At 48.8% G+C, this 24,638-nt stretch overlaps 1 protein-coding gene across 1 annotated transcript in view; it reads right to left on the bottom strand.

Moving 5' to 3' along the window:
- The window catches only part of LOC122113382 (myosin-6), a 28,772-nt gene extending 9,383 nt beyond the window's left edge, over positions 1 to 19,389 (bottom strand). The window contains exons 1-29 of the mRNA XM_042686345.1: positions 19,189 to 19,389; positions 17,858 to 18,001; positions 17,470 to 17,626; positions 17,357 to 17,384; positions 16,984 to 17,095; positions 16,647 to 16,739; positions 15,905 to 15,968; positions 15,546 to 15,644; positions 14,804 to 14,907; positions 14,579 to 14,717; positions 12,895 to 13,163; positions 12,444 to 12,614; positions 10,191 to 10,500; positions 9,479 to 9,549; positions 7,910 to 7,997; positions 7,697 to 7,814; positions 7,427 to 7,550; positions 7,047 to 7,183; positions 4,893 to 5,148; positions 4,512 to 4,754; positions 4,195 to 4,371; positions 3,729 to 3,874; positions 3,393 to 3,483; positions 2,242 to 2,631; positions 1,766 to 1,892; positions 1,559 to 1,677; positions 1,054 to 1,250; positions 374 to 557; positions 22 to 187 (exon numbers count right to left, since the gene is read on the bottom strand). Coding sequence (XP_042542279.1) covers positions 22 to 187; positions 374 to 557; positions 1,054 to 1,250; positions 1,559 to 1,677; positions 1,766 to 1,892; positions 2,242 to 2,631; positions 3,393 to 3,483; positions 3,729 to 3,874; positions 4,195 to 4,371; positions 4,512 to 4,754; positions 4,893 to 5,148; positions 7,047 to 7,183; positions 7,427 to 7,550; positions 7,697 to 7,814; positions 7,910 to 7,997; positions 9,479 to 9,549; positions 10,191 to 10,500; positions 12,444 to 12,614; positions 12,895 to 13,163; positions 14,579 to 14,717; positions 14,804 to 14,907; positions 15,546 to 15,644; positions 15,905 to 15,968; positions 16,647 to 16,739; positions 16,984 to 17,095; positions 17,357 to 17,384; positions 17,470 to 17,626; positions 17,858 to 18,001; positions 19,189 to 19,389 — 4,525 coding nt within the window. The remainder of the gene's footprint in view (positions 1 to 21; positions 188 to 373; positions 558 to 1,053; positions 1,251 to 1,558; positions 1,678 to 1,765; positions 1,893 to 2,241; positions 2,632 to 3,392; positions 3,484 to 3,728; positions 3,875 to 4,194; positions 4,372 to 4,511; positions 4,755 to 4,892; positions 5,149 to 7,046; positions 7,184 to 7,426; positions 7,551 to 7,696; positions 7,815 to 7,909; positions 7,998 to 9,478; positions 9,550 to 10,190; positions 10,501 to 12,443; positions 12,615 to 12,894; positions 13,164 to 14,578; positions 14,718 to 14,803; positions 14,908 to 15,545; positions 15,645 to 15,904; positions 15,969 to 16,646; positions 16,740 to 16,983; positions 17,096 to 17,356; positions 17,385 to 17,469; positions 17,627 to 17,857; positions 18,002 to 19,188) is intronic.
- Between the last annotated feature and the right edge of the window lie 5,249 nt (positions 19,390 to 24,638).

Here is a 24,638-nt window from a genome sequence, read left to right as displayed (position 1 = left end):
CCCTGCCTCAGGTCCACCTACCCTGAAGGTTCTTATTCTCCCTCTTGAAGGTCTCCAGGTGCTCCAAAGACTCCTCATAGGCATTCTTGAGCTTGAAGAGCTCTGTGCTCAGGGAGCGCGCCTCCTTCTGTGATGACTCCAGCTCTGACTGGGATTCTTCATATTTCTGCTTCCACTCAGCCAGGATCTGGGGGAGGTGTGTCACAGCTCACTGAAGTACCTGTGTCCATCCCCCGTCCAGGGGTTGCCCTAGGCCCCTGGCCTGGGCTCAGCCCTCCTCCCCTGTCTACAAGGACAGCAGCTCTGGCCTGGCACTGCTCCTCTGGCTCCCCAGGGACTTTACACTGGCTTCAGCTCCCACCCCCGGGCCCACCTTGTCAAAATTCCTTTGCTTCTTGTCCAGGGCTGCGGCAGCAGCGTTGGAGCGCTCCACGTCCACCATCAAGTCTTCGATCTCATTCTGCAGCCGGTGCTTGGTCTTCTCCAGCGAGGAGCACTTGGCATTGACAGCCTCTACAGCTTCCTCAGCATCCTGCAGCCTCTGGGCCAGCTTCTTCCTGCCCAGGGTTGTGAGCGTGAATCTACTTGGGAGCAGTGAATCTGTGGGACAACCTATTTCCTATCCTGGCAATGAGGAAGACTAAATGACCTCTTCACTGACCTGGGAAGAGCAGTGTCCACTAACCCAGGCTACTCAGAGTCCTCTTGCACAGGTATGGTACATCTGCATGGCAGTGCTTTTCACTTCACACCAGGCTGATCGATGATATCTCCTCTGACCAACAAGCTTTTTGCTCGTCTTATACGCGAGGATCAGGTATAACCCGGGCCAAAAGCTCGCCCGTCACAGGAAGTGGGATCAGAGTCAGCCAGGGCTCCCAGCTCACAGGATCCAGGCTTTGTTCTCAAGCACTTCTATTGCCCACCACATCTCTCTCATCTTTCTTTCTACCCCACCCCAACTTCTTTCCTATATCTACTCTGCTCATTTTATCTTAGATTGTTTTGTTTCTTTCTTTCTAAGAGTCAGGGTAGGAGCCATCTAGAGCTCACTTGGCTTCTTCCAGCTCCTCGGTCCGCTGGATGGCATCTGTCTCATATTTGGTCCTCCACTGGGCCACTTCTGAGTTGGCCTTGGACAACACACGCTGAAGCTCGGCCTTAGCCTCCATCTCCTCCTCATATTGCTCCCGCAGCAGATCACAGTCATGCCGGGCTGACTGCAGCGCATGGGCCAGGGCATTCTTGGCCTGGAGAGAAGTGAATACTAAGATGGTGGCAGGGAATTCTTGTCACCTATTGAGAGCCTTATATCTCTAATCTAGATCCCTGTATCTATTTATCTTATGCCCTCAATTTATGCTTCAGCCTCATCCAACAGAAGGGCTAAGGTAGAATTTTCAGTGTGTCTTCCATCCCCCTTACAATAAAAGTTATTAAGTAGTCTTGGGGGTCATGTAGCTGGGCGGATAGACTAATGTGCTCTCTCTAGCCTCCAGGTATATTTCTGGCCAGAGCTATCATCGAGCCTAGACCACCAGCTGTAGTTGGACCTTACCTTGCCTTCCTCCTCCAGCTGCCTCTTGAGGTCCTCCATCTGCTGGGTATAGGAGAGTTTCCCTCGGGTCAGCTGGGAGATTAGTGCCTCCTTTTCCTCCAGTTGTCGGGCTAATTCTCCTAGAGGTAAAATAGGGAGTCCATGGGCCATTGAAGGAACAATCAAAGCCCTATGCAGGGAACATTCAGGGTTGGTTGGGATGCCCACCATTCTCAGTCTGCAGCTTGGCTCTCTGGGTAGTGAAGTCATTGAGGGAGCGCTGAGCCTCTTCCAGCTTCACTCGGTACTCATTGGCCTGGTCTTCCAGTGTCCGAGACACTTTCTCCAAGTTTGCCTTTTAGGAGGAAATGGACACAGGAAAGGTGAGTATAGGAAGGGCTAGGGTTGGTAGGGAGAATTGGCTGGGCCAATCAGACCAGAGGATGGAAGAGAAGGCCAAGATTTGGAAGTCACAGAAGGCAGAGTGACATGGCAGTATGAGAGGGGCTCAGTTTAAAAACGAGTCATGAACTAAAGAAGCTAGAAGATAGATGTGAGTGAGGCCAAGAGAAAGGGCGGGGTAGAGAGAAGACCAAAAAGGGAAGAAAGAAACAAGAATGGTAAGAGATGGTAGATGAAGAGATAACATAAGAGGAAGACACAGTTGAGAGGCAGATGATGAGGAGAGGCTAAGCAGGGCCCACCTTGGCCTTGATGATCTGCTCCATATTGGAGGTGACATCATCCAGCTCCAGCTTGAACTCGCTCTTCTCCTTCTCCAGCTTCTGCTTCACCCGCTGCAAGTTGTCGATCTGCTCGCTCAGCTCGGCCACGCTGTCTGCGTGCTTCTTGCGCAGGGCCGCCGCCGTGGCCTCGTGCTGCAGCGTGGCCTCCTCCAGGTCGCGCCGCATCTTCTGGAACTCAGCCTCACGCTTCTTGTTCATCTCGATCTGCACGGATGTGGCCCCGCCGGCCTCCTCCAGCCTCTCGCTGATCTCCTCCAGCTCTCGAGACAGGTCTGAGCGCAGCTTCTCCACTTTGGCTCTAGCAGTGCGCTCAGCCTCCAGCTCCTCTTCCAGCTCCTCGATGCGTGCCTGTGCAGGGACACAAAGGGCTCAGACCCATCATGGGTATCCCTCCATGGGAGCTCCACCCCAGGGCCCTAGAAGATTCTCAAGGACTAAAGTTCCTCTCAAGCAGTGATTCTCTTCTTGGGGGTAGTTTTGCACCCCAGAGGTGATCCAGTAATGGCTAGAGATAGTTAGTTTGTGCATGTGCTGATACTGATGTTTGAACTCAGCCCCTGGGCACGGTCCTTTAGATTTTTCATGCTGGTAGTCTACCACTTGAGCCACACCTTCACTTCCAACAAATTAGTTTCACATACATCATCTCGTCTGGTCCTAGTTCCATTTTACAGATGAGAAGGGAATGTGAGGATCAGGGAGGGTGGGTGACTTGCTCTAGGTGGTAGAAGTTGCTTGCACTCCAGGGGTACCTAAAGGGATCTAGCCTGTGTTAGGGCAGGGTTAGTACCAGGAAGAACATGAAGGCAGCAGCCCATAGGAAGGCTCCTTGAGCTTTGCCTTACACCTCATAAAGAAGGTGGAGAATTAGAGGCGAATGGAGCCCCATCATTTGTTCTAGTGCATATCTCAGAAAAAGAGGCCTTTTAAGTAGGTATATTCTTCCCCCAAATAATTTGGCTGAAATGCTTGACTATCATTCCTATAAGTCAAGGATGATTGGGTCTCTGGGGGTGCTTAGACTTCCAGCTAGGTCTAGAACCCTAAGCTTCTCTTGGCTTCTGGGAGGCCCTGGCTGCTCCCTTTGGCTGCAATGGGGAGAATGTCACCTGGTTTTCCTTCAGTTTCTTCTGAAGCTGGAGAGCCAGGGCCTGCTCATCTTCGATCTTACTATTCTGCTGATTAATGTCGAACTCTTTTCTGAAGGAGAAGCAGAGTGGTGACTTGTGGTCTTGCCTCTTCTGGGCCTATTCTTTCCTCCCATTTTATAACAGAACTAGTGCCCAAATCCCAGCCCAGAGAGTAAAGGAGATGCCTATAACTCCCCTCTCCCCCTCATTCCAGTGTGCCCTGAGCAGCCAGGACAGAGGAACTATAGCGCCCTGTGCTGTCATAAACAGACTCGGCATCTTCATCAGCCCCTCCTAGTGACCACAGTTACACACTTCTTGAGCTTTTCTTCCAATTGCAGCTTGTCATTCTCCAGGTCCATGATGCTCTCCTGGGTCAGCTTCAGGTCACCCTCTAACTTCCTCTTTGCCCTCTCCAGGTCCATGCGTACCTTCTTCTCTTGCTCCAGAGATCCCTCCAGCTGATGGATAAAAGAAAATGAACAATTTATAAAAACAAACAAATAAACAAACAAAAACACCACCCCTGAAATCCATAAACAAGTTCTGCTCCTTGTGAATCTTGAAGCCCTGTAGGATTACAAGTGTAGCCAACTAAGAGTCCTGCAAGAACAAAAGATTCAGAGACATAGCTTAATGAGGAATATCAGCAAGCAAAAACAAAAATAAAACCTTGGGGGGGGGGGTGGGCACAGAAGTAGTGATTAGGAATTCCTTGACCATTTATAGTGAGTGCAAAATCTTGGGCCAAGAGAGAAGGAGCATGATTCTTACTACTCACATCATCCACCTGCTGCTCTAGCTTGACCTTAGACTTGGTCAGGGAGTTGACTTTGTCTTCCTCAGCCTGAAGGTCATCCAAAGCCTGCTGATGAGCCTCTTGTAGAGCTTTCTTCTCCTTAGTCAGCTTGGCAATGATCTCATCTAGCCCAGCCATCTCCTCTGTCAGGTTCTTCACCTGAAAACAAAACCCCACCCTCTTTAGGGTCAAAATTCACCAGTCTGGATATACCTATGGGGACTTCCGTGCCAAGTACCATGACACACTCTGGTCTGGGAATCCTCAGGACACATGGAGCCAGAGGCAGCTGGCCTCACCTTGTTCTCTGTTGCATGCTTTTCCTTCTCCACCTTGGCCAGTGTCAGCTCCAGGTCATCAATGTCCTTCTTGAGCTCAGAGCACTCATCTTCCAGTTTGCGCTTCTTGGCAGTGAGCTCCGCATTCATCTCCTCCTCATCCTCCATCCTCTCAGTCATCTCCTTGACCTTGGCCTCTAGCTGGATCTTGTTCTTGATCAGCTGGTCACAGCGCTCCTCTGCATCATTGAGGTTGTCTTGTTCCTGGTAGAAAAAGATAAAGAAGCTGGTGAGTAAAGAGAGGAGAGTTTTAAAAGAGAATTAGAGCTTCTAGACTTTTAATCCCAGGTGATAAAATGGGCTATAATCACAATAGGAGAAAAGATCATCCTGTGGTCTCACCGCCTGCACTTGGAGCTGGAGGTCATTTTTCTCCTGCAGCAGGGACACCATCTTCTCCTCCAGCTCCTTGCGGCGAGCCTCGGACTTTTCTAATGTCTCTTTGATGCGCCCAAACTCCTCCTTCATATTAGCCATCTCCTTTTCTGTCTCTGCACTCTTCAGCAGTGGTTTGATCTTAAAGTAGAGCTTCATCCATGGCCAATTCTTGACCCCCATGAAGGCCCGAATGTTCCACTGGATTACCAGTAGGGCATCCCTATCAAGGAAATGTGAAGTTAGAGACGTTCTGAAAGAGCACTTCCCAATCATGGGGCCAACTCCTTGGGTTTTCTCCCATTTAGGCAAGTTTGTAGGCACCAAAGGCAGGAATCCTTTGTAACAGCATGACACTTTATGCATGCCAGGCTGGCATCACTATACTGAATATGGCATTGTCCAATACAAATTGCTCAGTTAATTGGTTCAATGAAAAAGTCATTTATATCTTCCTCCTAGGGCAGTAATAGTAGTGTAGGCTACTATTTATAGCATCTACTACATTCAGCCTCAAATATGTTAAAATTATCTAGTTTGTGTTTGTGTGTCAGTGTGTGTGCATGCATGCAAGTGTATGTGCATGTGTACACATGTGACCCAGTGTGTGTCTATGGTGGGGCTTGAGCTGGGGGCCAGCTCTGTCCCTTAGCTTTTCACTCAAGGCTGGTGTGCTACCACTTAAGCCACAGCTCTATTTCCCACTTTTTTGTGTGTGGTTACTTGGAGATACAAGTATCACAGACTTTACTTCCTGATCTGGTTTCAAATTGCAATCTACAGATCTCAGCCTCCTAAGTAGCTAGGGTTACAAGCGTGAACCACCAGTGCCTGGAAACACAAAAGCAAAATGATTGTCCATGGACCTATTACATGAACAAGAGCTAGAATGTCATCATCCATTGAATCTGTGTGCTCCTCCCTGTGCCCATCCCTGAACTCCTTTCAGAGACAGTCACTGCTCTGCAACTTGCTTTCCATTTTTTAATTAAAAATACCTTTTAACTGTATACATAGGTAACTTTAAACAATGTATTGCTGCATTTTTTTTCTTTTTTGTCAGTCATGGGGCTTGAACTCTGAGCTCTGTCCCTCAGCTCTTTAGCTCAAGGCTAGCACTCCACTACTTGAGCCAAGATGCCACTTCCAGCCTTTTTCTGTGATTAACTGGAGATAAGAGTCTCACGTACTTTACTGTGCTGGCTTCGAACTGAGATCCTTAGATATTAGCCTGAGTAGCTAGAATTACAGGCGTGAGCCACCAGCACACAGCTTGTGTGTGACTTTTTTGTTTAGTTTTTGTTTTTGGCCTAATGGGCTACATGTGTAGGAGTTTCTCTATGGCAATGCACTTGGGAATGGAATTGAAAAGTGTGCATTTTTCTACTTTAAAAAGTAGTTCAAACAAGTTGCATTGATGTACACACCTGTAAACAGTTAAGTCAAATTTGTTAATTTTTGTCAGTCTCATGTTTTAAAATGTTATCTCAGACACTGATATCTTCTACCTGTGATCCTAGTTACTCAGGAGGCTGAGATTTGAGGATCACAATACAAAGTCCATGAGACTCCAATTAACCAGGAAAAAGTTCAAAGTGGAGGTGTGGCTCAAGTGGTAGTGGACCAGTCTTGAATTTAAAAAAAGCCAAAGGACAGCACCCAAGCTCTGCATTCAAGTCCCAGAATTTGCACAAGCGCACACGAGCGCACACACACACATACTCACACACACTTTTATCTTATTGGACTCTTTTTTTTTTTTTTTTGGGTCCGGGCATGGGGCCTGAACTCTGGGCCTGGGTGCTGTCCCTCAGCTCTTCATCTCAAGGCTAGCGCTCTACTACTTGAGCCACAGCGCCACTTCCAGCTTTTTTCTTTTTGCTTATATGGTGCTGAGGAATCGAACCCAGGGCCTCATGCATGCAAGGCATGCGCTCTACCACTGAGCAACCTTCCCAGCCCCATCTCATTGGACTCTTTAAGAGATATTAAAAAATGACACCTAGTAATCTGCTCACACCTGCTAATAAATGGCAGGACCAAATCTGAACCCTGATCTTTTGACTAGTGGGCATTTCTTGTCCATGTTTTAGATGCCTTTCCCTTCCCATCCTGCCTCACCTGCGTTCTACGATCTTCTTGAACTCATTGCGCATGAGCTGGCCCCGGGCTTGGGCCTGGATGCGAGTGATGATTCGGCTCAGTCTCTCATCTCTCATCTCCTCCAGCAGCCCCAGCAGCCCTGCCTTGAAGAATACCTGTGAGCAAGGGGTAAAATCAAGTGAGCCTCAGAGAGCCATATTCAGTGCACAGGAAGAAGTAGGAAAACCACAGTTAGTTCCAAGGAGAACCTGTCATGTATATATTCTAGACCTCAGTGTGCAAATGTCAAGAAAAGGAAGCCTTGGTTCTAGCACTTGGGTTGATAATTTCTGCTTTCCTGTTGTTTCACTCAACCCTGTTGCTTGCTTTGCACCCACCCAATAGGGCTTTACACTTACCTTAGTGTGGCCAAACTTGTATTGGTTGTGATCAATGTCCAGGGAGCCCAGCAGCTTCTCTGCCCCTTTCCTGCTGTCAATGAACTGCCCCTCAGGGATGGCTGCTGGGTTCAGGATGCGATACCTGGGCAGAGAAGTGACTGGAGTCAGCAGGCTTCTGCATAGATCTGCTCTGTCTTTAGAAACCCTAGGGGCACCTGCAGGCTCCTGCCTCATGAAGGTAGCCTGGGCTCCCCTGCTCCCTGCTCCCTGGGGAGCACCTGTACCCACCTCTGCCGGAAATCCCCATAGAGGATGCGGTTGGGAAAGCCCTTCCTGCAGATGCGGATGCCCTCCAGCACACCATTACAGCGCAGCTGGTGCATGACCAGGGGGTTGTCCATCACCCCTGCGGCAGGAGGGGAGAACAAGGAGGCAGTCTCAGGTAAGTGAATGTGAGTTACTGACCCCACACTAAAGCCTAAAGCCTGCCCTATGGCTCACCTGGTGATTTCCGTTCATTGGGGATGATACAGCGTACAAAGTGAGGATGAGTAGTCTTCAGGTTGGCCATTAGCTTATTCAGATTTTCCTGGGGGTAGATGAGAATGTGGAGTTAAGAGCCACAATAGGTTCCTAAGTCCTGAATACCAGAAATCCTGTCACTAGAACCACTGAAGGAAATATTTTGTATATGCTGGTCATGGAACTTGAACTCAGGGCCTTGTACTCTTGCTTGTCTTTTTCCCTCAAGGCTGGCATTCTATCACTTGAGCCATACCTCCATTTTCAACTTTATGCTGGTATATCAGAGACAAGAGTCTGGTGAACTCTCCTGCTTGAGCAGACTTCAAACCACGATCCTCAGATCTCAGCCTCCTAAGTAGCTAGGCATACAGGATAAAGGGAATTAATTATGTGAGTTTAGGTATGTAGAATGTCTGCACCAAAAATGACCATGTCAAATTAAGGGAAGGAATTGAGTTGGGAGGGGTGGAGAAAATGATGCAAAGGTGACATCAATCAAGAAGCATTGGGGCTGGGAAGGTGGATCAGTGGTAGTGTGCTTGCCTTGCATACATAAGGCCCTGAGTTTGATTCCTTGCACCACATACGCAGAAAACCAGAAGTGGCACTGTGGCTCAAGTGGTAGAGAGCTAGCCTTGAGCTGAAGAGCTGAGGGAAAGCACCCAGGCCCAGAGTTCAGGCCCCACAACTGACAATACAATATAATAAAACTATATATATATATATATATATATATATATATATATATATATATATATATATATATATATATGCATTGTTCTGCTGGGCGTCGGTGGCTCACACCTGTAATCCTAGCTACTTTGGAGGCTGAGATCTGAGGATCGTAGTTCAGAGCCAGCCCAGGAAGGAAACTCTGTGAGACTCTTATAACCAATTAGCCACCAGAAAACCGGAAATGGTGCTGTGGCTCAAGTGGTAAAGCACTCTCCTTGAGCTGAAGAGCTGAGGGACAGGGCTCAGGCCCAGAGTTCAAGCCCCAGTACTGACAGAAGAAGAAGAAGAAGAAGAAGAAGAAGAAGAAGAAGAAGAAGAAGAAGAAACATTGTACATATGAACTGATTTGTTGAATGGTACCCTTTTTATAATTAAATATAATAAAAGTATAATTTAAAAAATTGTCCACATAACTGGGCTCTAAATGCACACTCTTGTAACCCTAGCTACTTGGAGACTGAGATCTGAGGATCATGGCTTAAAGCCAGCCCAGGCAGGAGAATCTGTGAGATTTTTGTCTCAATACTGGCCCAAGTGGAGGTAGATGTGCTTCAATTGGTTAGAGCACAACCAATGAATGAAAGTGTCAGGTACCAAGTTTGAGTCCCTGTCTCAGACCTAAAAAAAGAAGAAAAGGAAAAAAAATGCACACACCACACACACACACACGTGCGTGGGCACGCGTACACACACAAAGAGCATGTAGGTCTGGCTTCTCCCCAAACTCAGAATGTCAGGAAAGGGTGCTGTAGCCAAAAGGCTCTGGGCTTACCCACCACAGGTGTTCAGGAATCTCTAGGCCTTTCTTACCCGGTGGAGAGCAGACACTGTCTGGAAGGATGAGCCCTTTTTCTTGCCTCCTTTGCCTTTACCACTATCCCCTAAGAACAAGAGAAGGAATGATGAAGAAGCATTTGAAAACACAGGAGCCCCATGCCAGGGTAGAACTACAGCTCTCAGAAGTTGCGTGACTTTGGGCAAGTTATTCTCCACATCTTAGTTTAGAAGGGTGGAAGTAACCACCTCTATAAGCTTGAAAGCGCATTAAGATCAAGCGCACAAGGTAGCTCACCAGTAGTTATAGAAATACTATCAGAGCCCCATTCCTCCCTCGTTTAGTCCCGCTTATTCATTTTTACGTCTTTCCACTTTCTATGTTTCTTCTTATGCTTTATCCTCTTCATCTTAAAACATACTCTTTCTCTTCCTTCTCTGAAGGAGATCAATGATCAGGCCCATTCAATCAGTGATCTTATCATTGAGTACTAAGAATGCCTGCATGCATGGCTCTCTATTGGTCATGTAACAATAATGCATGAGCCAAGCTCACTGACCTCCAGTTGCTTTCAGAGAAACAGGCATTTGCACTATTATCCACAACACAAAGTGGGAATAGCAGGGGCCATCTACAAGGGGTGCAGATGTACTGCCCTGGGAGCTCCTGACTCATGGGCTCCCCCTACTGTCTCTGGACTCTGCTTGTCTGCAGTTCCCTATCCCAGTATAGAGGTTGCCCTCTTACCAGCATCAGCCGAAGCATAGGAGGAGAAGAGTGTGGCCAGGAGCTTGAGGGAGGACTTCTGGTACAAGCCCACCACTGTCTCGTTGAGTGGGTCCTTGTTTTTTTCCAGCCAGCCCAGGATGTTGTAGTCTACAGTGCCAGCATAGTGCACCAAGGAGAAATGTGCTTCCTGCTTCCCTTTCACATTGCGGGGCTTCTGGAAGTTGTTGGACTTGCCCAGGTGATTGTCATACAGCTTGGCCTTGAAGGTCATGTCAGAGGCCTTGGGGAACATGCACTCCTCCTCCAGGATGGACATGATGCCCATGGGCTGAAGGCGGAATGGGCAGGTAAAAAGAGACTCTCTAAGCATACTACTAGATTTTCAGAATCCCACATCCTGACAGAGAAGATTCTACACCCACTATTGTCAATAATCAAAGGGAGCCTGTACTAGAACCTCTAACTCTATGATAGAAAGCCACTTTTCCTGGAAGTAACCTAAGTCTAGTTATATTCGGTCAGTCCCATATGACTCTCTCTTGCCCCAGTGGGCCTGCAAAGGCCTATGTATTTCTAATCACCTTTTAGGCCTGCAATATATTTCAGCACAACCCCCTTCCCCTGAGAGCTCACTGTCCCAGTATATAGAGCCAAGGACAGATATGTGTCAGAGGAACCAGGTTTGGGGGCTGGGCTGGATCTCTATAGGACCCTGGTAGCAATTAAAGTATTGACTAGAGGGTTCTAGATTCTATACAACACCATCTTCCAGAGAATGTGGTGCTTGGCTTAGGGTAGGAATCCTTTGGAGAATTTGGTGAAGTAAAAAATGTTTACATCAGCTGTAGGTCGCGCCTGTAATCCTAGCTACTTAGGAGGCTGAGAACTGAGGATTGTGGTTCAAAGTCAACCTGGGCAGGAAAGTCCGTGAGACTCCTATCTCCAATAAACCACTCAGAAAACTGGAAGTGGTGCTGTGGCAAATGGTAAAGCACTAGCCTTGAGCTGAAGAGCTGAGGGACAGCGCCCAGGCCCAGAGTTCAGGCCCCACAACCGAGACACATACACACACACACACACACACACACACACACACACCACACACACACACACACACACACACACACACACACACAAAAGTTTGTATCAGCTGTATACTGGTAGCTCATGCCTGTAATCCTAGCTACTCAGGAGGCTGAGATCTGGTTTAAAGCCAGCCACAGAAGGAAAGTCCATGAGACTCTTATCTCCAGTTAATCATCAAAAAGCTGGAAATGGAGCTGTGGCTCAAGTAGTAGGGGTTAGTCTTAAGAAAATAAAGGGCCTGGGAAGGTGGCTCAATGGTAGAGTGCTTGCCTCACATGCATGTGGCCCTGGATTCGATTCCTCAGCACCATATAAATAGAAAAAGCCGGAAGTGGTACTGTGGCTCAAGTGGTAGAGAGCTAACCTCGAGCTAAAGAGCTGAGGTACAGTGCCCAAGTCCAGAGTTCAAGCCCAATGACCGACAAAAAAATTAAAAAAAAGAGAAAGAAAAGAAAAAAGAAAAAAAGAAAACAAAGCACAGAGGCAGAGTCCAGACTCTGAGTTCAAGCTCCAGACCCAGCACTTACACATACACAAAATGCATGTACAGACAGACACACACAGAGACACACACACATATACACATTTTTCTCTATAGAGCCACAGGGATTCTGAGGCCTCTGGAAGATGAGAACTCTGGTTCAGATTATCTCTGTAATGACCCAAAACTTGTAGGAAGCTCCATTTTCGGAAGGCAGTGACTGGCTGGTATGGGTCAGATAGCCAGGGCTGTGGTAGCAAAGAACAAAGGCAGTCTGACAGCAATCAGCATTGGGACAGGGTGCATTCATTCTCCTATTTCTTCTGATGAGTATCTATAGTCAATAGGAACTAGAGACTGGCTTAGTTCTTAGTGAACAGGAAAGGAATGGGAGGCCAACTTTTCTAGTTTCAGCCTAGAGAAGCTTTCCACAGAGGACATTTCCCAAAAGGTATAAAGGGACTGAGAGTCACAGGAGGTAACCACCATACCCAGTGACAAGATCTAAAGTCCTGAGGAAAGAATGAAGGAGTTCTTCCTATGTGTACCCATGACCTCAGAGTCAGGGAAGCTGAGCTTGAAGAAGAGTTTGGGATTCTGAGGATTCTAGTTTTTCAAGGGCAGAAGGGAAAGAGCCGCTACCATATTGGGGCAGTTCATATGGGAATGTAGTGGAGAGCTCAGATGACACAGCAGGGCAGCACCTTCTCAATGAGGTCGATGCAGGCCTGCAGGTCCATGCCAAAGTCAATGAATTCCCACTCGATGCCCTCCTTCTTGTACTCCTCCTGCTCCAGCACGAACATGTGGTGGTTGAAGAACTGCTGCAGCTTCTCATTGGTGAAGTTGATGCACAGCTGCTCAAAGCTGTTGAACTGTGGCAGAGACAGAGGGATAGCAGGTCAGGCAGGCAGTGTCTGGGGGGCCACGGGGACAGTCCAGGTCTGTGCCACACTTGGCCAGGTCCTTCAGGGCTGTGTCTGGTCTCCTCCCAGGCCAGGACAGGAGAGGGAGGGCTTCTCTGAGGCAGGGAGGACAAATGCCTCTGTCATGATCCCCACTGCAACCTATGCCTGGCCCATGGCTAACCCTCCACCAATGACTGAACGTGTAAGTGAGTCAGTGTTTTCCCATGGCCAGGGCTCCCCAACTCACATCAAAGATCTCGAAGCCAGCAATGTCGAGGACTCCTATGAAGTACTGTCGTGGCTGCTTGGTCTCCAGGGTGGCATTGATGCGTGTCACCATCCAGTTGAACATCTTCTCGTACACTGACTTGGCCAGTGCACCAATGGAATAGTATACCTGCTGTACACTCTGCCCCTTGGTGACATATTCATTACCCACTTTCACCCGTGGGTGGCACAGCCCTTTGAGCAGGTCAGCTGAGTTCAGCCCCATGAGGTAGGCAGACTTGTCAGCATCTGGTTAAGGAAAGGAAGGGAATTTCCAACAACAGCCTTTTCTGCCCCAAGCCACTTCTGATTAGTGTAGTTGTGGGCTTGGGAAGATCAGTTGCCTGTCTATCTCCTTACATCTTTGTCTCTCTCTTGCCCTTAACCCACCCTTCTACCTCACAGCCTCATATTCTTCTGCTTGTCTGGGGATGGTAGGCAGCTAGAGGCGTGGCTGGGTCCTGAGTTTCTACCCAGGCTGGAGGCTGCCCTTGCCCTGGGGAAAGGTGTCACTTTTCTAGCTACCTGCTTCTTGTACTTCTCTCTTTATTGTGGTGCCAACAACCCTGTTGCTAACCTAATTCTTTAAGAATCATTGAGAAGCCAGGTGCCAGTGGCTCATGCATGTAATCCTAGCTACTCAGGAGGCTGAGATCTGAGGATCGTGGTTCAAAGCCAGCCTGGGCAAGGAAAGTCTGTGAGACTCTTATCTCCAATTAACCACCAGAAAACAGAAAGTGGTGCTGTGGCTCAAGTGGTAGAGTGCTAGCCTTGAGCTAAAGAGCTGAGGGAAAGTGCCCAGCCCCAGAGTTCAAGCCCCATGACTGACTAAAAATAATCATTGAGAGCTGGGCACCAGCGTCTCATGTTTGTAACCCTAGGTCCTCAGGAGGCTGAGATCTGAGGACTGAGATTCAAAGGCAGCCCAGGCAGAGAGAGAGACAGAGACACAGAGAGACAGGGACACAGAGAAACACAGAGAGAGACAGAGAGACAGAGACAGATATAGAGACACACACTCAGAGAAAGAGAGAGAGAGAGAGAGAGAGAGAGAGGCCCCAATTGTCTAGTTATGCAAAGTCTGGCAATGATGTGCTAGGCTGTCACATGACCCAGAGTGCTTTACGACTCTTCCCCAGAGCCCACTAGATAGCCAGAACTCAGACACTAGAGCTCTAGATTTTTAGATTTGTTCTATTATTCAAAGCTCAAGCTGGTCCAACCAAATCACCACACTGAGGAGAAGGGAGGCAGGCTATGAGATGGGGAGCTAGAGTGTATGTGCCACTCTATAGAGTTGAGCTGGGATTATTCCTTGAGCTAGGTTTTAGCACAGAAAATCAGAAAGGGGAAGGCCAGGAGCTGGCAGCTCACACTTGTAGTCCTAGCTACTTAGAAGGCTGAGACTGAAGCTGGCCTGGACAGACAAATCTGTGAAACTCTTATTTCCAGTTAATCACCCTAAAGCCAAAAGTGGAGCTGTGGCTCAAGTGATAGAGCATCAACTTTGAGAGAGGAAGCTAAGGGACAGCACCCAGGCCTCGAGTTCAAGCCCCAATATAAGCACATAATGTGAGGGAGTCAACTCCCAGTGCCTGTATCTGGTATCACATTTCAATGTCCCTTTTCATCCCAGAGAGCACCTCAGATCTTTTCAATGCTACCTTCGGTGCCATCCGGTTCTGCCTGCTCCTCCCGCTGCTTCTGTTTGAACTTCATGTTTCCATAGTGCATGATGGCACCTGTCAGCTTGTAGACACCAGCTTTCTCCTCGGAGGTGAAGCCCAGCACATCAAAGGCACTCTGGGACAGATCGAGAGGCACAGTGATTAAGAGGGGTCCAGGAGCTGTCAGGAGCCATCACAGGCCTCCCCAGCCTCTTCACTCACATCGGTGGCCAACAGCTCCTCAGAGTCATCGATGGAGGCCACAGACACCTCTCCCTGAGACACAAAGGCATAGTCGTAGGGGTTGTTGGTGACCAGCAGCATGTCTATGATAGGCAGGAGAGGAAAAGGGGTGGGGAGAAGTCAAGAGAAGGGGAAGAGAATGGAGGAAGAATGGAGAAGAGGGCAGGGAAGAGAGAGAGAGAAGAGAATCAGCAAAGACCAAAGAGAGACTATGGGAAATGAAAGTACACAAGGGGGACCCAGGAAGGGAAGAGTGAAGACTCCAGCAAAAAGGAAGCTAGAGATTGCTAAACACCAGTGGATCACACCTGTGATCCTAGCTACCCATCAGAGCAAGATCTGAGGATTTCAGTTCAAAGTCAGACTGGGCAGGAAGATCTATGTGACTCTTAGCTTCAATTATCTACTAAAAAAAAACCCCAAAACCCCAAAAATTAAAACAAAAACAAACAAAAATACCAAAAAGAACCCCCCAAAATCAGAAGTGGAGCTGTGGCTCAAGTGGAAGCCAGCCAGCCATGAGTGAAAAAGCTAAGTGCCCAATCCCTGAGTTCAAGTTCTAGTGCCTTGAAAGTGATCACTATACAGACCTTGGGGGTGAGGGGGGAGAGAGTAGAAGGAAGAGAAAGCAGGGAAGTGGATCAGAGTGAGAGGAAGAAGCCTCCTGCACATAGGAGGGTTTTGGGGGTAGACATGGGGTAGTGGAGCTGGCTGAGCTCACCCAACAGCTCTGGCTTCTTGTTGGACAGGATCTGGTAGAAGATGTGGTAGTTCCTCTCAGCCTTTAGCTGAAAGATCACCCGGGACTTCTCCAGCAGATCTGGTGTGGAGAGACGGGGAGAAAAGCAAGTTAGAGATGGTGAGAGGAAAGAGGGAAGGGCCAGCAAAAGGGAGGAAATCAAGGAGACAGGCTTCTAAGCACAAATGAAGAGACCCAGGGGAGGGGGCAGATTTAAAGACAAAAGATGAGGCAGATGCAAACCAAGACAGAAGTTGGAGGGAATGGAGATCTGGCTTCAGAGCCAGGAAGGGAGGTAAAGGAGGAGGATCCAGACACACAAGTGCTATGCTGGTACTCACAGGTTTCTATGTCTGCAGAAGCCAGCTTTCCAGTGGCTCCAAAGTGGATCCTGATGAATTTCCCCTGTGGGCCAAGGAACAAAGCGCAGGAACTGACCAGAAGGGATAGTACAAAATCCTGCACTTCAACCTAACCCAGAAACCCCTGGGTGGTTCTAGAATGGAAGTGATTATTTTGGTATGTTTACTCTCAGTGCCCCTCTTCATCCACTCTTGGGGGTTCTGAATGGAAGGAACCACCAAGGGATTGAGTTGTGTAGAATACTTCCTGTGTGAGCCTTTCATTTTTTTCTTGTGCCATCCTGTGAGCATTCTGCAAGGTAGATATCATTAGCCCTGTCTCACAGGTGAAGGAACAGGGTGGGGCTCAGGGAGATGTGAAAATCAGGCCTTTGAACCCAAAGTCTGTGTTCTTAGGTCCATGAGGAAGAGCTTTGGAAATATGTACAAGAGAAATCTAAAACATGATCAGAATCTATTTGTTTCTTGGCTAAGAACAGCTGTGATGACTGGATCTTTTTTTCCTCAGTTTCTTAGAACTCAGGGAAGCAGGCTGCATCAGGAGATTTGTAGTGTGTGTGTGTGTGTGTGTGTGTGTAAGAGAGAAAGAGAGAAAGAGAGAGAGAGGTCCTAAAGCAAGATACAGTACAATCAACTGAATGTTCTCTCTGTTGGTAAAACAGCCTCTCCTTTTCTTTCAGGGCTAGATGTGGGCACTTGGCTGTGGTTAAGAGTCACTCACAAAGCGGGAGGAGTTGTCATTCCGGACTGTCTTGGCATTGCCGAAGGCTTCCAGAGCAGGATTAGCCTGGATGATTTGGTCTTCCAGGGTGCCCTATGGAAGAAGCAGAAACTTGGGGGTCGATTCTCTGTCTACCTCCAGGAGAAAGTTGGAAAACAAGGAGACTTCTCTGGGCATCGTGTGAGGGATGGGGCTGGCTAAATTGCTGGGGGATTGTTGGGCTATACTCAGATAGATGGAAGAATATCTGTCTGCCTACTGCTGTGATGATCTTCCACATCAGGTGCCTTCCTCTGTTTCCTGCCCCCACTTTTTGAGCCAGTGGCCCACAAGTTACCTTGCTTGCATTAGGATTGTCCTTCTTGCTTCGGTCACCTATGGCTGCAATGCTGGCAAAGTACTGGATGACACGTTTTGTATTCACAGTTTTCCCTGCTCCGGATTCTCCACTGGGGGCAATAAGAACTAATGAGTGCCTGACTCATCCAATTGTAATCCCTCTGTACATCAGCTTTATAATAACAAGAAAGGAAAAAGATCCAGTGAGAACCCAGGATCCCATAAAGAGCTCAGTACTCCATCTTCTTCCATGATGACCAGTCCAAGGTACCAGAACTCAAACCAAAACCTCTCTTCCCCATTTGCACCTTCAGGAGACAGCCTGGGTGCCTCCCATCTCAAGGCCCTATGGGTAGATAGTGCTTACTCACGTGATGAGGATGGACTGGTTCTCCCGATCTGGAAAAGAGAAGAGACAATGGGGTGAGGACCTAAGCCCAGGTGGGTGGTGGGCGGAGGGGACAACATCAGGTGCCAGGCTCACCTGTCAGCATGTACTGATAGGCATTGTCTGAGATGGAGAAGATGTGTGGCGGGGCCTCACTTCTCTTCTTGCCCCGGTAGGCAGCCACCACCTCGGCATTGTACACTGGCAGCCACTTGTAAGGGTTGACAGTGACACAGAAGAGGCCTGAATAGGTCTGGAGCAAGAGACAAGGCTACCATGAGGTTGGTGGGAACAGGCTGGGATCATAGGTGATAAGTGATGCCATCTCTGCTCACACTAGCCAACATATTTATTTCTACACCTGACCAGGAGTGGATAGGGGGGAGTGGATCCCTTGGGAGAATACCACTTCCCTCTCTTTGGGAAGATCCTCCTGGCCTGCTTAGGCCTTGGTTTGGGATGAGGACTCCTTGCAGCCACTCACGTAAATCATCCAGGCCGCATAGCGTTCCTTGAGGTTGAACAGCACTGCGGGCTCGTGCAGGAAGGTCAGCATGGCCATGTCCTCAATCTTGTCGAACTTGGGAGGGTTCTGCTGCATCACCTGGTCCTCCTTCACCGTCACTGTCTAGAGAAGGAGTGTGGGCAATAGGACAGGGTGACCACATTCTTAGCAGGACCCTTGCCAATTTTGCCCTCTCCTCAAGTCAGCCCTGACTAGACTTTCCTCTCCCAGTTCCTCCCTGAGCAGAACTTCAGCCTTTGGCTTCATAGTTCTCCTAGGACACAGTCTCCTGAAATAGTTTTCCTGCCTGAAATAGTTTTTTCACCATAAAGACTGCGTTTCTCTTGTCAGTTCCTCAGATTTTTGTCCAGTGACTATCACCTCTTAAGTCCGAATGTTTCAAGTATATAGGGGCAAATCTTGGAGCTGGCAATTCTCAGATCAATGCACATCATACCCTGACCCAGTGGCTGTCTCCTGTGCTCAAGGGCATCAATTGCTCTAGGTAAATCTTCTCCCTTGCTGGAGAAGCCCCTCTTCTTTCTAAGTCCCTCACCAGTCAGAGTTGGTATTTGATTGACATCAGTTAGCTTTCCATGTCCAGATGCCATTAAGCCTGCTGGTAGACATTTCAGAATTTTGTATAGTGATAGAGTCTGTGGCTCTAAAATGATCCAATCATTTGCAGATCTGGGATGAGAGTCAAAGCCCCTGTGGATTTTGACCCTTTATTCTATTGCTCAAAGGGATGTAGCACTCAGTCAGCTAGTCCGTGAGACTCACAGCTCTGATCCCCACTGATCTGATTTTCATGGTTGGTAATGAGCAACCCGGGAGCACATGTTTCTAAGTACCAGTCTTGAACCTCAGGACTGAGCTTTGCAGCTTGAGATTTCCTGCTCTTTGTTTTCACATTAGTCTAAGAGTTCGCCCTTAACTGGAATGGAGGGAATTTGAGAAAGTGAATCTGTGGAGAAAACTGAGGCAGAGAGGAACGAAAGCAAGTGTCAGAAGGGAGCTTCATTTAATGTTGTGTCTGTGCCTTCTTCATCTATAAGACTCTCTCAGGAGGAAAACGGCTGAGTTCTATCCAACCCCCACTGAACATCCTCTAGAGATGAGCACCCCTGGGGTAAGCCCTGATCGGGTCCATCTCATAAGCACAGATCCAGGGGTTCTCAGGGAATCATGTCCTGGGATCCCTAGAACATTTTTTTAACCTGCTCAGCTCCCATTACAGGTGTTATCACTCCAGAATTCTTCCCTGCCACCGGAACCTTCCCTCCTACTGCGCTCTGTGCCCCACATACCTTGCCATTCTCTGTTTCCGCAGTGACCTTGCCCCCCTCTCGGGACACTATCTTGGCCTTGACAAACTCCTCCTTGTCATCAGGCACAAAGCACTCAGTGCGGATGTCAAAGGGCCGGGTTTGAGCCTCTAGACGCTCCTTTTCGGACTTGCGGAGGTACTGGGCTGCCTCCCCGAAATCGGCCATCTGAGCATCCGTCATCTTGCTGTTGTTCTAGAATCAAGACAAGAGGGATTGGCTGTTCCTGACATGAGCTCCTGTGGCTGCCCTTTTCCTCCACATCCACCAGGTCATATTGTTTTACCCCATGAGAGCCACTAGCCTAGGCCCATCCTCACTCCTACTTAGAATTTGGCTTCTTTTTTTCTGCCTCTTTGCTTCCTCATCTGGAGGAAGGTTTCTGAAAAGGGTTTCTATGGGATTGGCTAGAGTTTGATAAAGGAAGATGCTGACACAGAGACTCAGTAACCTGGCTCCTAGGAGAACCTGCCCTGATGTCTATGGAAAGGATTGGGGCCATTCTTACCTAGTTATCGCTTCACAGAGAATTCTGAAGATCAGAACCCCAGGTGGAGAAAGGTGCCACAGATGTGCAGTGAGGTAGAAAGAAAAATAGACAGAATGAACAACAGAGATGAACTGACTGGGAGAAGGTAGCTCAGCCTAGAGAGCCAGATTTTAGCAGAACAAATCAATACATGGAGTGAGGCACAGATAAGGCAAAATAGATAGGGCACAGAAGGTTTGGGGATGTAGCTCAGTGTGGAGTGCTAGCTTGCACAGGGCCCTGGGTTTCATCCTTAGCGCCTCAAAAGTTAGGAAGCAAGGACACAGTGTTGGTAAAACTGTTAAGAGATGGGATGTGGACACAGTAAGAAATAGAGACAGGAAAATTAGAACATATAGCCAGAAGGAAAGAAGAGGAGAGAGAGAGAGAGAGAGAGAGAGAGAGAGAGAGAGAGAGAGAGAGAGAGAGAGAGAGAGAGAGAGAGAGAGAGAGAGGGAGGATGGTAGCAAGAATCAAGATAGACTGGGACAAAGAGAATCCAAAGGAGGGAGAAAGAAAAAAGCAATGAGTAGAAGATACAGCATGGTCCATGGAAGAGATATCTGATGTTTTCCATGGAAACCCTTGGTCAGTGGGAACTTCCCGGGGCTGGAGGAAGACAGTTCTAGCAGAATTTGTAGAGCCTCTGACTGACTTGTACCCCACTCCCAGAGAAATCAAGGTCCCTCAGGTAGCGCATATCTGGACTGCTGTGAAGACCCAAACACCCTCTTACCTGGGTTGGAAGAGTCTCTGTCTATCCTCAAGGCTCCAGCTCCTTTATATGCCTGTTCTCCCACCCCACTGCCTAAATTTGGAGTCCTTCTGGAGGGACCCTCCCTCCCTCCTACCTCTCTCCCTTCCTAGCTCCTCCTCCTTTGCTCTCTTGGCTCTGGAGGTGACAGGAGGACAGCAGGGCCCCCAGGTTTGCCCATGAAAGGTCTGTTGCCTTCGCCCCTTCTGCTATAGGGCCTTTTTTTAGTCCTTGGGCACATTCCTCCCCTCCAAAGGGCTGGTGGGCAGATAATGGAGCGACAAGACCTTCTCCAACCACCTCTCCTGTCCTGCCATGGCCCTTACCTCAGTTATTTTTAATCCGAAGGGTGAATTGAGCACACTGAGTGAGGGTCACCTTCTGTAAGCCAAATGCTTGTCCTCTTACCCCCCACCCCCCCAGGCTCCCTTCCCTGGTTCCTTACCCTCTCCTTCCCACTCTGCTGTCCTCATATAACCTTAGGCTAGGAGCATCTCTCTACTCTCTGAGACCTGCTGTTGCACAGTGTGGGATTGGGGGCTGGAGTCAGGAAGCTCAGGAAGGGTGTCCACTGTCCAACATTGTGACTCAATTTTCTTTTGTGAAGGAAAGAATTTCTGTCCTGCTTTTATGCTGCACAAATGCTGGCCATGGTTTCTATTCTTTATCTTTAAGCACATATCCTTCCAGAGACTTGGAGACAAAGCTTGAGCTACTATCCCATTCCTGATCATTCCTGACCCAGAGGCTGTCATCCAGCCTCATTAAACAGTGGGAAAGAGTCTCCCATGCTGCCTCAGGCAGATTTGCACCCAGAGCTTCAGTCGAGTGCCCTCTTGTTTCAACTTGATTTGGCCAAATGTCCATGTCCACTTTTAGCAAATACATGTGCAGATTTTTTCACCTTAACTCAGTTAAGCTCACAGATTTTTCCTATTTACTTTTAAGTACACCAGCACACACATTTGTACACCCATGTTTGCACACATAGGTTTTTACTCTCCCAGGCCACCTGATGTGTGGGGTGGGGGTGGGGGCAAAGAAGTCAGACGTGTTAAGCCTGGGGCCTGAGGGAGAAAGGCGGGGGGTAGGGAGCAGCCCCCTTCAACCTCTCTGGGCTGCCAGAGGGTGCAGGTGCTGCTGAGGATGGCTGGGGTGCCTGGCAGGCCTGGGGATTTACACCAGCTGGGCCCCAGGCTGTGCATTCCATGGGGTGGGGCACTGAAGATGGCCTAGGTAGAGCTATGGTGTCTTCTTCCAACCCTCCTGGGGCTCATCCTCACATACACATACCCTTCATCATGGTTTCCTCAGTGTCCAGGTCCTTCAAGCACCAGTCCCCATATTCCAGGGCTGTGACCTCTCAGAAGTTGTTGGGTCTTCAGCAGGCTATGCCTGTTATGACTAAGTGGACACTGTGTTCAGAAAACAAAGCCAGTCTCCTTCGCTCTGGCTTTCCCCACACCCTCACACCCAGGAGCACTCTCTCAGCTCCCTGATCCCACCCCATTAACTGTCACCTCTTAATATAGCTCAGGACTGTGGAAGTGGGCAGAATAAGCAGGGGTCAGTCTCTCTGTGTTGGTGCTCTCTCCATTAAAGATGTGACTTTTCCCCAAGTTCATCAACCCCCTAGGGTACTTCACTGTCCTAGGAACAGACAGAGCTCAGAACACACATCTCTCCCCAGGATATTTGTACTGTATATTCAAGGTCCTTGAAAGGATCTGAGTTGATCCTCTATCTCTGCAGGTACCTATCCTAAATTGTTACCCCCAAGAGATGTAAGTCACTTGTCCTCAGCTGGATCACTTGAGGTCACTCAAGGTCCCAGTGTGCAAGTTGGGGGGGCGGGTGGTTAACCCATGGCCCAATGCGTCACTGCCTGGTTTCCAAAGCCCTGGGGACATGATAAGGGGCTGGGAACAGCAGGTCAGTCTGGGTCAGGACCAGGTGACAAAGACCAGGCTCTGTCCTCAGGGAACCCAAAGCACTAAACAGGCCAAACTTGGTGTATGAGGGTGGGAAAGTGAGGAGTGAGCAGCCAGTTCCCACTGTCTCCTATGGAAGGAAGAACATCGAAGGGGTTAATGTAGTCCTGGGCTCTGCCCCTGTCTGGCCTGGTTCGCCCTCCTCTTCTTTTCCTAGGCCCCCTCCTCTCCTCTAGCTCTCACATACTCTCTCCATCCTTCCTCTGATAACTTTCAAAGCAGCCCTGCATGTTTCTGAAAGTCTTGGAGTGTGTGAGCACAGGATGGACATTTCAGCATGGACACTCCAGCCACAGGTGAGACGGAGTCAGAGGCAAGACTGACCTTTTTGGCACAGATTTCTCCTTTTCTGCCCATCTCCTTGCAGCTCTGTCCCTGTGTCTGTCTTCTTTTCCTTCTGCCTGGTTCTCTGTCTCACAATCAGACCTAGCCTACGATTAGCCTGGCCCATGTGTTTGCCCATCTCAGGGACTGGCATGAAGCTCTTGCTTCTCTAGCTTGATCTCTTGAGCTCTCAGACTGGCTAGTCTCTGTTTCCATAGCTTACCCAGGTTCCTTTCTCCAGCCTCCCTGATCCTTAGCTTCCTTGACCCAAGATTCTTCCCTTTACCCACTGTCATCATCTTTAGTTCTTCCAGCATCTCTTCCAAAGTTCCCTAACTTCTTTCTCTCTCAATCTCTTCTCAGTATTCTCATTCCCCTGAGACTCATCTCTGTGGTCTGCCTTTGACCCTGCCCTATGTCCAGGCCCTATGGGCAGTCCTATATGTCTCTTAGGATCTGATTACTTAAGTTCCTTGGGCTTCTCTACACATCTCCTTCTTCAAATGTGTCTTCCCTTTCTTTCTAAGGATCTCTTCATTGCCCTTCAAGTCTGTTCCTAGGTGGAGAAATAGTCCTAGGAAGGAGAAGAGATGAGGGCATGAGGAGGAACCTGGGAAGGATGAGTTCAATTTCTGAGGCCTTCTGTGTCCAGGATCTTTTTTTTGGGGGGGGGGGATCCAGTCGTGGGCCTGAACTCTGGGCCTGGGCGCTGTTCCTCAGCTCTTCAGCTCAAGGCTCTACCACTTGAGCCACAGCGCCACTTCCGGCTTTTCTCTTTTTTCTTATGTGGTGCTCAGGAACCGAACCCAGGGCCTCAAGCATGCAAGGCAAGCGCTCTACCACTGAGCCACCTTCCCAGCCCGTCCAGGATCTTTTCTATTGTCTGTGTTTCCTCTGCTCACACCATTCCTGGGTTCTTTACCTCTCTCGCCTCCCTTTCTCTGCTCTTCTCTCACCTCATCTGCTATTCTCAATAATGACATCCCTTCCTTCCTAACATAGGGTTCTTACACTGGCTGTTTCCCTCAGATCTCAGGCCCAGGGAGGACTTGTAGCAGAAGGTGGGCTATGCAGGAGTATGTTGGAAGTAAGGGTGTGTTGGAAGTAGGGTTGGGGGGAGATTCAAGCCAGGGCTCAAGCAGGGATAAACAAGGTGCCTTGAAGGGGCTGAGAGTCCCAGACCTATCCTAAGTATCCAAGCTCTGGCAGAACTTCAGTGTGGAACTGGGCTTGCTTAGTTGGAGAGGGACTTGCTCCTTCCTATGACACTGAGCTCTCCAGGGACCCATTCCTCCCTCCTTTCAGAGTCTTGCATATATATGCTCCCCTCTACCGTCCCTCCTTTGTCTACCTCCCCTTGAGATGGCTTGCCACACATGAGCCAAAAACCCCCTCTTTCAGATGCTGCAGAGGAGGAAGGCCTTGAAAATGGAAGCTGCAGTGGAAGAAATGGAAATATTCGGGCACCTTGGGCCAGGGGTCTGGGCCCTGGAAGGAAAGGAAAGGGATAGAGAGAGCTAATGGTACTGTCTCCTGGCTGGGTGGGGAAGGGCAGGGGCCTCTGGGGTAACTATACCTGGAAGTATATGTGACCATAGTTCTTGAGTCCTCTCAGACACCCACCTGGGCCTGAAGCTTGGGGAGCTGTTACTTCACCTGCCTCACTGTGTTGCATTTCTGTGGGCTAAAAGGGCATTGGTCATTTCCTATACACTGAGCCTTCTATTAGTGTGTAAGGGAATATTGGAAGACATTAGGATATAGGTCTCTAGTACATGAGCTCAGAATGCTTGCTCTAGGCAAGCTTTAGGGGTTTCCTAAATCACCTTTCAAG

Source organism: Dipodomys spectabilis, unplaced genomic scaffold (assembly GCF_019054845.1).
Source record: "Dipodomys spectabilis isolate Male_0828 unplaced genomic scaffold, ASM1905484v1 ptg000097l, whole genome shotgun sequence".
Taxonomy (NCBI): Eukaryota; Metazoa; Chordata; class Mammalia; order Rodentia; family Heteromyidae; genus Dipodomys; species Dipodomys spectabilis.
This window is presented reverse-complemented; position numbering and strand designations above follow the sequence as displayed.